The sequence below is a fragment of the Microcaecilia unicolor genome, chromosome 1, assembly GCF_901765095.1.
Source record: "Microcaecilia unicolor chromosome 1, aMicUni1.1, whole genome shotgun sequence".
Taxonomy (NCBI): Eukaryota; Metazoa; Chordata; class Amphibia; order Gymnophiona; family Siphonopidae; genus Microcaecilia; species Microcaecilia unicolor.
Window position 1 is genome coordinate 613,815,536 of NC_044031.1, and position 13,314 is coordinate 613,828,849.

Sequence of the window (13,314 nt, forward strand, 5' to 3'; positions counted from 1 at the left end):
CCCCCCCAACAACAACAACTTTTACCCCTTCCCCCCCCCCCCGCCGACAACCCTCTCGACCCCCCTCCCACCGCCAACCCTCCCCCGCCACCGCCGTCGCCTACCTTGCTGGTGGGGGACCCCAATCCCCGTCAGCCGAGGTCCTCTTCTTCCGGCGCAAGGCTTTGTCCTGCCCTCATTTCCTGTTTCCGCAAGGGCGGGACCAGAGCTGAGAGAGAAGGGAAGGCTGAAGTGCAGAGCCTGCATGCCTTTCACTGCTGCTGCCGGGACCCCGAGGTAAGATGAGTTTTAAAATCCTGGGTGGCACGCGGGACGGCGAGGGCGGACCGGCAGAGGACTATATGGGAGAAGAAGTTGGGCTGGGGTTGGGACTGGCACTCAGAGGAGAGGGGGGGCCTGGAACTCAGAGGGAGGGAGGGAGGGAGGGAGGGATGGAGGGGCCTGAAACTCAGAGGGAGAGAGGGAGGGGGCCTGGAACTCAGGGGAGAGGGAGGGAAGGGAAAAGGGAGGGAGGGGAGAGGGGGAGGAGGAGGAGGGAGGGGGGAATGCACCACCTGTTAAAAAAAAAAATTCAACACCCCCAATCATTTTGAAAAGTTGGCTCCTATGGCCGATACTGCTATAGTTTGCCCTCAGATGAAGGTGAGACTGAAGCTATAGCAGTACTATTCCTGACCTCCATTCTGCAATATTATCATTAATATATTTTGAACAGTTTTACCATGTTCATTCTTTTTCTTTTCTTTTCCCTTTGGCCCTTTTTGTCCTTTCTTCTAGGCACCTTGGGGGGAGGGGTAAAGGGATATTTGATTTCTTAGCTTATGGTAAGGTGTTGAAATTTGTGACAGTGACAGTGATAGTTGTATTATCTTTGTTGAAAACATTTTGAATACAAATCCTGGTTGAAAAAAAAAGTGCATTTGAAAGAGATGCTAGAGGACAATGAGAAAACTGAACTGTAGCAAATCACAAGGAGCTCATGGTATTCACCCCAGAGTTTTTAATTAATGCAAATACAAAACTGCAGATCTTACCGTCCTCCGAGGAAACGCTACACAATGCAGAATTTGTGCAAAATGCTCAAGGTCCAAGAGGCAGAAGCAATGGTGCCTCCTGTGGTACCCTGCTGCCCTCTCACCCTCCCTCACTGGCTTTTTTGCTAATCACTCCATGATGAGGGCATCCTCTCTACCATTGTGGGCCCAGTTGCTGATTTGTACCACAAAAGTGAGATACCAAACAGCTGTGCGGTTCACTTCAAATCAGCAGCTAAGAATGCTGGACAGCAGAAGACAAGGACTTGACCTGAGATGCAGCTGCTCTTCTCTTGCAATTTCCAAGCAATCCAATAACAGAGGAAGGGCTGTAGGTTACTGCCTAAGGGTACAAGAGCAGTAAAAGCTATGGGTGTGTGCCTTGGAAGGGACAGAAAGAGCTGTAGATTAATGCCCTGGGGGGGGGGGGGGGGGCGGAAAGCTGCTGGTGAATTCTGGAGGAAGAGAGGGAAAAACAATGGCTGTGTACCCTGGACAAAGAGAGATAATAAATATCTGCAGGTGAATTCTGGGAGGGGGGAGGGAAGCTGTGGGTGTGTGCCTTGTATAGAACTGGAATAGGACAGCTCGGTGTCCGAGAGAACTGGGGATCTAAATGGGCAGGCTGGGAAGAGAGAAAACAAAGAGGTAAAGAATTGTGGATGGCTAGGGAGACACACAGAAAGCTGGAAGGCATCCATGCTGGAGAGGGAGTAGATTAAATTGAAGAGTTAACCTGTCCAATGTTGGTTGTGTGTGGGGGGAGTGAGAATTAAATTAAATTGGAGAGAGAGAAACAATTGGGGAGGATCCAGCCTGAGGAGGGAGAAAATGTGTATGTGTGGGGGGGAGTCAAGCCTGTAAAACAAATCACAAAGTATGAAGAATTTAAAATATTGTGTGCAGAATCCTCCCCAGGTAATCTGTAACCTCTCATTCAATTCAGTCCTTATACCTGAGGACTGGATGGTAGAAAATATACCTGCAATTTGCATATAGGACTCTGGGGTGACTGAGGTAACTTTGAACCACTGAGCCTGACATTGATGTCAGCTAAAATGTTGAAAACTATAGTTAATGATAAAATTATTAGTCATATGGATAAACGTGGCTTCCAAAGGAACAGTCAGCATGGAATATAATTCTTTGAATAAGTGTTCAGATAAAGGTTCTTGGATATGAAGCAAATGTTCTTCCTGTATGGATGCAGTTGTTCCAGAAAACATGGCAAATACAATAACTTAAATAATACACAATTAATTGTATTGTGATAAACAAAAGCAATCTATATATATCTAGGCAATAATAAGCACACATGCATTATGAATAAAGTTGTATTGGGATGTAGGAGGGGCCAGCACCCTAGGAGAACAATGGGGCATGCTATGGGGCACTGCTGTGAACTTCATATAAATGCTCCCAGGTGCACATCTCACCATTGCTCCCTTATCTTGTCTGCTGAGCCCTCCAAAAACCACCCAAAACTCACTACCCCCAACTGTACACCACTACAGTAGCTCTTATAGGTGAAGGGAGCATTTATATGTGGGTACAGTGAGCTTCTGCTGAGTTTTGGAGGACTCACAATTTCCATCACAAGTGTGACAGGTAGAGGGGCCTGGGTCCACCTAGCACTACACTACTTCAGGGACCTGCATGCTTCTCTAATGGATCTGGCTATAACATCTGAGGCTTTCATAGAGGCTGGTGAGTACTATTTCTATTCATATTTTTTGGGGGGGGGTGGGAGGGGGTCATTGACCACTGGGAGAGTAAGGACGGGTCATCCCTGAATCCCTTCAGTGGTCATCTGGTAATTTACAGCACCTTGAAGGTGAAGAAACAATGTGACAAGGCAACGGCCCTGGCCAGAAGGATGGCAGGCTGCATAGAGAGGGGTATAACCAGCAGAAGAAAGGAGGTGTTGATGCCCCTCAACAAGTTGTTGGTGAGGCCCCACTTGGAGTATTGTGTTCAGTTTTGGAGGCCGTATCTGGCTAAAGATGTAAAAAGACTGGAAGCAGTGCAAAGAAAAGCTACGAAAATGGTATGGGATTTACATTACAAACCGTATGAGGAGGGACTTGCCGACCTGAACATGTATACTTTGCAGGAAAGGAGAAACAGGGGTGACATGATACAGACATTCAAATATTTGAAAGGTATTAATCTGCAAACAAACCTTTTCCGGAGACAGGAAGGTGGTAGAACTAGAGGACATGAATTAAGGTTGAAGGGGGGCAGACTCAGGAGTAATGTCAGGAAGTATTTTTTCATGGAGAAGGTGGCGGATACGTGGAATGCCCTCCTGCAGGAGGTGGTGGAGATGAAAACGGTAATGGAATTCAAACATGCGTGGGAAAAACACAAAGGAATCCTGTTTAGAAGGAATGGATCCACGGAATCTTAACAGAGATTGGGTGATGATGCTGGTAATTGAGAAGCAACACCAGTGCTAGGCAGACTTCTACGGTCTACACCCTGATCGTGACTGGATAGGGATGGGCTTGAGTGTAAATTTTAAGGGGCTTTGACGTTAGCTTCAGAACTTTTAGTACAAGAAGTGTGCTGGGCAGACTTCTAAGGTCTGTGCCCTGAAAATGGCAAGGACAAATCAAACTCGGGTATACATATAAAGTATCGCATATCATGTAAAATGAGTTTATCTTGTTGGGCAGACTGGATGGACTGTACAGGTCTTTATTTGCCGTCACTTACTATGTTACTCTGTTACTATGTTTTGTGTCTTATTAGTTAGAAAAAAACAGGTCTAGACCAAAACAGTGAAATTATCACCCTAGACATTTTGGGTTTGTTCCATTATGGCTGCAAAATGGTCCAAGTGTTAGGCACGCCCTAATCATGCCTTCAAAACGTCCCAACACATCCCTTTGTGATTTGGACGCACTACAGACCAAATGAATAGGCAGATGTCTGCAAAACAGGTTTCAAAATACTGATTTGGACATTTTGAGAAGAAATCCCTCCAAATGGTGCTTCATGACACTTGGACATTTTTCATGTTTGAAAATGAGCCCCAAAGTATGAGATATATAAAAGAGGAATTAAAAATACACATTAAGCAAGAATAAATCAGACATAAAGCATGTTGTGGATTCTGTTGAAAGCCTGCACTGTTAAATACAATCCTTAGACTTAATTTTAAGGAGAAGGCTTTTGCTCAGCAGTAGAAAATGCTGATTTTGGACTTTTCTATAAACAAGATATAAAAAATGGTGTTCTTATAGGCTTGTGGGAGGAATGGTTTAATGGAGACCATTTTGATGCCAGTCTGCCCTGTGCAGATAAGAGGAGTGAAAAAAGAAATCCGAGATAAAGAGTCCTATTTATAAAAGGGCATCTGACAACGTGTGATTGTATGTGGCCAACCGAAAGACTTGCAGATTCACCCTTTCTTGTCTTTAGCTGATTTTCATTTTGTTTTGCAAACTCGTATTTTTCCTTGTGTTGGTTATGTCAATGCTATTCTGGTTTGTCTTCCACTATCTACTCGTAGGGCTTTACAACTTGCTCAAAATGCTCTTGTTAGAATTTTAAGGGGGACCTCTAAATTTGCCCCTCCCCCAAATTATGCATCCAGTAAACACTGACTCATCCCCCAAGGCATAGTAATCTTTACATTTTTTTTTTATTGTTTGTCATATCAAAATCTCAAGAAAAAGAAATACTTACTGTAACCCTGGCTTTCTTGGTGAGTACAGAGGCAGAATTTTAAATATAATTTTTTGGACTGTTGTTTGAGTCAGGGCTGGAACCAGCAGAGCTGGAAGGACAGATGGCACATTAATTGCACACATTCTCCACACTCTGGCCAGAGGCCTAAGATATTTACAGGATCATAGGATGATTATACCATATTCAAAAGAGGTCGATGGACCTCAACAAGAGCAAAAGCCTTTTTTTTTGTATGTGGCCTCTTCTTTGTGGAACGGTCTCCCTTTTTATATTTGTGCAGAGGCAAATTTTAATACATTTAGGGTGTTGTTTACTAAAGCTTAGCTTGAGTTATCTGCAGCAGGGCCCATAGGAATAAAATGGGCCCTGATGCAGATAACTTGAGCTAAGCTTTAGTAAACAGGTGGGTTAAGATCTTATTGAACACCTCTTTTTTACATAAGCTTTTGATATTGATTTAGAGGATGACAGTAAAGTATATTAGTGGTTCTACACAACACAATCATAGGGCCCTGTTTGCAAAGGCTCACTAGAGTTTTTAGTGCACGCCAACCGTGTAGATGTCCATAGGAATATTACGGGCATCTACACGGTTAGCATGCGCTAATGTTTAGCAAGGGCTAAAAATGCTAGCGTGCCTTTGTAAACTGGGCCCTTAATGAGTAGTGAAGTATGTATATTGGTATGACTGACTCTTGGGTGAGTACTTTCAGGCTTTTCTATTATATAAATGGAGTTCCTCATGTTTTTATTGTGAGAATATTTACTGTAAACCATTTTGTTTGATAAAAGTTAAGCAGTTTACTTGAATGGTGTGATGCAAAATGCCAACAAATACTTCTGGGACTATTTACAGTCATGCAAAGTACTGAGGGGAAAGCCCCTCTCCATAGATGGTAGCAAAACAGGTTTTGTTTTTGTTTTAAATGTCTTTATTAAAGAATGGTTCAAAACATAATTATAACAAAACATTCTGAAAACTAATGAACTGTACAATTGACATACACATCATAGGTAACAGTACCCATAATAGCATGCTCATTTACAACTATTACAACGGTATCTCCATGTGTACCACTCTCATTTTTCTTTTTCTCCCCTAAGCACCCCCCACCCTCCCCCAACTCCCTGCTATTACTCCATGCCCTTCCGAGAAGAATTAATACTCTCCTGTCTGTCCAGGAAGACCTGTGCAGATTTCCAAATATCCCTGTACCGTCCCCTTCCAATTGGATTTCCCCCAGTGAGAGGCTTACTCAGCAGCTCCCAAGTTGCCATTTGTTTCATACTGGCTTTCCACTCGGCCAGTACAGGAGGTTCCTTACCCACCCAAAAGTGGAATACAGTTTTGCTCGCCAGTAGTAGTGCAAGCAAAATAAATCGCTGATGATACTCATCCAAACCCTGTGAGTCTAAGCTAGAGTCCAGGCCCAACAATAGGGACCCTTACGTCCATTCAGATGTTACACCCACAATTCCCTCTATGCACAAGAGTACACCCGTCCAGAAAAGCTGAAGTTTAGTGCATTACAAAAAGTGATGCACTGTGGCACCCCTGTTCACTGTGGTAAAGGCAGTTAGCTTCGCAGAGTTTAAAAAAGGTTTGGACGGCTTCCTAAAGGAAAAGTCCAAAGACCATTATTAAATTAGACTTGGGGAAAATCCACTATTTCTGGGATAAGCAGTATAAAATATTTTTGTACTTTTTTGGGATCTTGTCAGGTATTTGTGACCTGGATTGGCTGCTGTTGGAAACAGGATGATGGGCTTGATGGACCTTTGGTCTGACCCAGTATGGCAATAGTTATGTACTTATTCGTCTTTGTATTGAGTTGGTATAACTTCAAGTTAAAATATTAAAAAGAATTAAAACAAAAAATACCAGTAAAGCTAAATCAATGAAGCAAGCAAGCATGCAGAAGTAAATGTTATTTGCTTTAAGTAATTGATGTAGTAAGATAATTCACCTTTAATATATGACAGTCAGTAGGAATTTGAACTTATATCACACACAGGAGCTTAAAGCAAAGACAAGACAAGACTCAAACAAGAGGTACCACCACTCTCTGTCTCATACTATTGTGCAGGATGAACGTGCACCTGTGCTTTTGTGGATTGCAGATTGAAGAAACTGGAGCTTGAAACGCGAGTAATTGCAGAAGGCCAACATCTCCCTTATTCTTATCATCTGGAAAGCGGACTGCACAATAATAGCCAAAGACGCGGCTGCAGCGGTTATTCCAGATGTTGCATCCGCTTTAAGAGTCTTCACTTCCAGCAGAGGGCGCGCCAACTTTCCCGTTTCACCTTACATCTGTCAGACGCTGTTATCAAGCTACGCCCCTCCGGTGACGTCAGCCGGAGGTCCACGGCTCGGCGTCGCCAGGGCAACAGAGCCGCCGTCTAGGAGTTCGGGTTTTTGTTGTCGGGGTCCCAGATTCTTCCTTTCTTCCTAAGGCACAGCTCGGACGTCGGTCACCAGCTCGTCCCCGCCCCTCGCGGGCTTCCCTTGCATGCGATTGATTGGTTCGTCCCTCTCCCTCGCTGGAGCCGGGAGGTAGCGCGGGCGTCGTAGATGGGACTGTAGTGGGACTGTTGCTGCCAGAGCGGAGCGCGCGGTCCCGGGCTCAGGATGAGCGAAGCCCTGGAAAACAGCAGCGTGAGGAAGGTAAGTTAGGGGAAGGGGGGGTCGTCCTCCCCTCCCCCCCCAGCTCATCCTCCTTAGCTTCTTCTTTGCACATGAAATAAAGATGAGCAAAGCCAAAATCAAGCAAAGTGATATTATTGCAATAACTTATGCATTTCCCGGCTGTCTTAGACAGCGGCAACAGGTCTTGCTTTCGCTGCCTAACATGGTCCTGTTTCCCGTCTTCCCCGTGCTTCAGCCGGGGGGAGGGGGAGTTACTGGATAGGTGATAGTGCATAAGATGGGAGCAGGGTGGCCGAGGAAAGCCCCTGACTGCTTACCCCGTCCTTTGCCCAGATAAGAGCTTGCAACAAGATTTTGCATTGTGACTAATGTTTTGCAAGCAGGTGCTGTGTGTGCGCTCCTGCTTCCCTTGTTTGGATATGTACTAATGCTGCATTTGACATATTTGGCTATGTATTCCTATTACATGTTATAATTTGGGATAATTTAAAATCATTGTGTGATCAATAATTTGTATCTTGTACAGCATTTTTTATATTTATTTTTTGTCCTAAACTGTAACCATGAAGGATGTTTTAGGCACATAGTGCCTTTTACAAAGGTGCGCTAATGTTTTTAGAGTACGCTAAAAATAAGCATACGCTAAATGCTAGAGATGCCCATATATTTATGTGGGTGTCTCTAGCATTTAGCGCGTGCTAAAAACAGTACCGCACCTTTGTAAAACATCCCCATATAGAATTATGTGCCCAAACCTTACAAATAGCAGAGAATATTTCCAATAAAAAGTCAATGTTGTACCTGTTTTGTTATAATACATTTTCTCAAATTGTGCTGTGCTTTGCTTACAGTAGCCAATGCACTCCAACATTGAGCTTGAATGTGCATAAATAAATGGGGTTTAATGTCCAAAATGTTTGTGTATTATTTCTGTACTCAATATACTATATAATACACAGTATTAGCAAAGAAATTTTTAATTAAATGTGCCTTCTGTGCTAATATGTATTTATTGGGATTTATTAATCGCCTTTATAAAGAGATTCACCCAAGATGGTGTATAGTAGGTACAGTTTAACATCAAACTTACAATTTTGTTCATAGCATAACAATAGTAACATGTACAAATATAAACATAAATAAAATGAAAGAGGGAAAGCTTGAAATCAGCAAATTGAAACATAATAATAAGACTACCATGAAACAGGATCAAAAGTATACACATTTAACAGCACTGAATTCAAATAACAGAGACATAATATAATTCAAGCATAATGGTGATAGAATATCTAATAAGCACACAATTAGAACTTTCAAATAACATTGCTATGATACTAATGCTTTTCTATAATACAGCGTACCATATAGCTGAGGGGCCCACTGCAGATATATAGATGGGGTCAAGATGTGTGGTACAGAGTCAGTTGGGATAAATAAATGGGTGGCTAATCTAAAGGCAAGTTGTACAGTTAATCAATATATAAAGAACTGATCTGTTACAGTGTGTAGCAAGCTAGTTGAGGTGCACAATGAGTATCTTTCAAAGATATCACCAAAACAGGGAAGATAGAGTATCGTGATAGCTACACTTTTGAAGGTATAAATAAACGTACGTAAAGGTGAAGCATTTAATCAAGATTTTCAGAAAACATTTGACAAAGCCCTTTGTGAGATAGGAGGCAATACCCTATTGTGGATTAGGAACTCGTTAAAAGATAGAAAACTGAGAATAGGGCTAAATGGTCAATGTTCTCAATGGGAAAAAGTGAATAGTGGAGTGCTCCAGGGGTCTGTTCTGAAACCTGTCCTTTTTGAATACATTTATAAATGATCTAGAAATAGGAACACATGAGCTAATCAAATTTGCAGTAGATGTAACAAAATTATTCAAAATTGTTAAATCACAAGTGAATCAAGAGAAATTCCAGGAGGGGCTTATGAGAGATATGACACATTACACTTAATGCTGATAAGTGTAAAGTGATGCATATAGGAAAGAATAACTCAAATTGTAAAAGCAAATCAGATACACACTGCTTCCTATAGGACAATGCATGCAGGGATGGCACAGAATATTTTTTTGCACTCTGGAGTGATAGTATTATAGTGTTACATCCCCTGATTCATAAAATCTAAGTCCTAAACTCCTGGAAACATTGACAATCAAATGACACAAGTCCCAAAAGTAAACTGAAAGCAGGTTTATTTACAAGCAAGTAAAAACAAAACGGAGATAATTATATACAAATGCTAAGTAGCCCAGAGAGAAGCAATGAATAAATGCTTATTAATGTTTTTGTGTGAACACTTATCAAAAATGGTTCATAGTAAACACACACTCCCCTAGACCCAAATTGGATTGCATGCTTATTACCCAATAGCACTACAAAACTTGTCTTTATACAACCTGATAATAAACATAAGAACATAAGAATAGCCATATTGAGTCAGACCATCTAGCCCAGTATCCTGCTTCCAATCCAAGTCACAAGTACCTGGCAGAAACCCAGTTAGTAACAACATTCCATGCTACAAATCCCAGGACAAGCAGTGGCTTCTCCCATGTTCATCTCAGAAAACAGATTATGGATCTTTCCTCCAGGAACTTGTCCAAACTTTTTTTAACCCAGATACGCTAACCGCTGTTACCATATCCTCCAGCAGCAAGTTCCAGATCTTAACTATTCTTTGAGTAAAAAAGTTTCCTCCTATATGTTTAAAAATATTTCTATATAGTTTTATTGAGTGTCCCCGGTCTTTGTACATTTTGAAAGAGTGATTGATTCTACCCGTCCTACTCCACTCAGGATTTTGTAGATATCAGTCATCTCTCCCCTCATCCGTCTCTTTTCCAAGCTCTTTTCCAAGCTCTTTAACCTTTCCTCTTATGAGAGGAGTTCCATCCCCTTTATCATTTTGGTTTGCCTTCTCAATGTAAGGAGAGAGGCAGCGTAGTTGTTACAAATAGTAGAAGCATCTTTTGAAGGTTGCGTGGATTTCGGGAATCAGAGTACTTACTCTAACTGTATTCCAAGGTTCCTGACTTGTGATTTGAGGAGGAGCTCGTACTTCCCAAAAGAGATTTTGATGCCAGGTACATGTCCGCTTGTGTTTGGGACCCAGAGAAGTTCGGTTTTGCTTGGGTTCAGGTAACGTTTGAAAGGCAGCTGTGGTGGTATCTGGAGTTTTGATGTGTAGATTGAAATCTCCCATGATCACCAGCCTAGGGTAATTCAGGGTCACCTGAGTAATCAGGTCAAGGAGTTCTTGCGCAGATAATGTGTTGTTAAGAGGTGCTCGGTATACCATGAGCAGCCAGATTGGCTTCTCCTCTTCAAGCTGGATAAAAAGAGATTCTGATTCATTTAGCTGTGAGATTCTGCGCAATTTGATTGTATCCCTAAGAAAGACTGCTACCCCTCCACCCTGTCTTCCTGGTCTTGGTTGATGTTGGATGTTTAAACCTGTTGGGCATAGCTCAGCCATTGCTAAACTCCCACTTTCATCTAGCCAGGTTTCACTTATTCCTAGGATGTCAAGATGCTGTTCATATATGATATCATGGATCACTGAGGATTTCTTTGTAGCTGATCTGCATTCACTAGTCGTATAGTTCCCAAGGGTGATCTGGGGGTGCTGGGGGTAGCTTTGGTGTGGCAATGAGGTGATCTTTTAAGTACTATTATGTAGGTGTTTGACCTTCTCTTTGGTTGGTGGGGATTATAGTTTCCTTTCCCACACACCACTGGGATCCCTGAGGTCTCTTGGTCTGCTGGACCAAGGCACATTCTTTGTGTCAGAAGCTAGTTAGGCAACATTTCACTGGGTGGCACTGCAGTCCACCCTGTGGATCAGCAGCCTTACTGGTTGGCAATGCAGGGTTAAGGCTTTAAATAATCTAAGAGAACAGACCTTTTTAAAGTTGTAACTTCAGACCAGGTCCGGGAGATCAAAGGCTTCCAGCAATAGAGAAACAAATGGCCGTACTTAGCACTTCTATGTGAATTTCTTTGGAGACTTAATGCAGAAGAGGTTGATGGTTGACTTTAGTTTTAAGGAGTCTAACAGATTCCGAATTTTATAAATAGTTATGTAGTTAAAATAAAACTTTAACTCACAAATTGTAGGTGTGCACTTTGTAGTTTCTGGTTCTGATATCCTTGGACGGTCTAATTGACGCAGGTTGCTGTAGGCTTTTTCTTTGTTTTCCAGGAGGAGGGTTAGATGTAAATATAGATCCAGCTCAGATCATACGGCATGAGGAGAGTTATTTGTAATATGAAGGGAAGACAAAGTTTCCTTTCGCTAGCCAAAATAAATGAAAGAAGTTCAAAGTAAAATTGAGGACTGGTGTCTCAACACAGACTGAGCAGAAGTCATTAAAAGGTTGGATTGTAAATAAGCAAAAAGTGTATTATATAATCTAATTTGCAGAGCCTGATGTGAACCCAGTCACCCAGCCATTTCCATTTTCCTCATTTATAACCACCTGGAATTGACCAATAGTCATAATAGAAAACTTTCTGTTCCTTGTTTGGAGGTAGCATAGGGTCCAAATATCTGTACAGTCTACTAGGCTGCTTACTCATGTTGTGTCTGTGTGGTTGTTTAAGTACTGCATTAGATCATAAAGTGCCGTCTTTTGCTGACAAGCAGCATGTGTTCAAATTATTATAGTTGTAGGAGGTGTATTTTCAAATGTTGTCTGTTATGATAGAGATTTTAATACTAGCTTAGTGGATGTCTGTTTTTTATTAATTAGACTTCATTTAATGAAACTTTTGTCAACAAGGTTGGTATATCGTCATTTGGCACCTGGACAGCTGTTCTGTTTTAAATAAATGAGGAGCAGTTTTACAAGAAAAAGAGAGTACAATTCTCAATAGAATGCTTAATATTGTCTTGTTAAGTGTTGCCATACTGAGATAGACCAAAGGTCCATCAAGCCCAGCATTCTGTTTCCAACAGCGGCCAATCCAGGTCACAAGTACCTGGCAAGATCCCAAAACAATACAATACATTTTATTTATTTATTTTATTTATTAATTCTTATCCCACAATTATCCAAAAACAAGTTTTGGTTCAATGTGGCTTACATTTAACAATCAGGTGAAAATTACAGTGTTTCATTACAGTTACAAATTTGTCTAGATCATCGGTAATACCATAACATTTTTTGAAGAGGTAGGTTTTCAGCTAATTCTGAATTGGAGGTAGTTTATAATGCTTTGTGTGATCTTGGGAATTGAGTTCCACCATTTGGATTCCAGGTAACTCAATCCAGCCGCAGAAGTGGTTTTGTAGACTGTGTTTCTGCTCATGGGTAGGTGAAGTAGTAAGTAATTTCTGGCATCTGGATTTGTGTTTCTTGGTGCTAACTCAAACAGGTCTAACATATAGTTAGGGTCCATGCCAAACAGTATTTTAAAGATGAGGGTGCTGGCTTTGAAAAATAGTCTGGCCTTGATCGGGAGTCAGTGTAGCATTGTGAGCAGTGGGGTAGCTCTTTCATATTTCAACTTTTTGAAGATCAGCTTTGCTGCTGTTTTTTGAATGGTTTGCAGCGATTTCATTATGTTTTATTTGCATATTCTAGTAATTTCTGCATTGCAGTAATCTAGTTGTGGCAATATTGATGATTGTACTAAGAGGCAAAATGAGTGTTTAGGAAAGTAGTGTCTAATTCTTTGCAGTTTTGATGTGACTGTTGAAATTGGATTTTCAAGAGATAAGTGTTTGTCAAGAATGATGATTATTTATTTAGATTTTGCTCACACCTTTTTCAGTAGTAGCTCAAGCTGAGTTACATTCATGTACACTGGATATTTCTCTCTCCCAGGAGGGCTCACAATCCAAGTTTGTACCTGAGGCAATGGAGGGTTAAGTGACTTGCCCAAGATCACAAGGAGCAGTAGTGGGATTTGAACCAGCCAC

The 13,314-nt window shown here is 41.6% G+C and overlaps 1 protein-coding gene across 1 annotated transcript in view; it reads left to right on the forward strand.

Moving 5' to 3' along the window:
* The first annotated feature begins 7,279 nt into the window (after positions 1-7,279).
* RHPN1 (rhophilin Rho GTPase binding protein 1) overlaps positions 7,280-13,314 on the forward strand; it is a 133,934-nt gene continuing 127,899 nt past the window's right edge. The window contains exon 1 of the mRNA XM_030190233.1: positions 7,280-7,398. Coding sequence (XP_030046093.1) covers positions 7,363-7,398 — 36 coding nt within the window. The 5' untranslated portion in view covers positions 7,280-7,362. The remainder of the gene's footprint in view (positions 7,399-13,314) is intronic.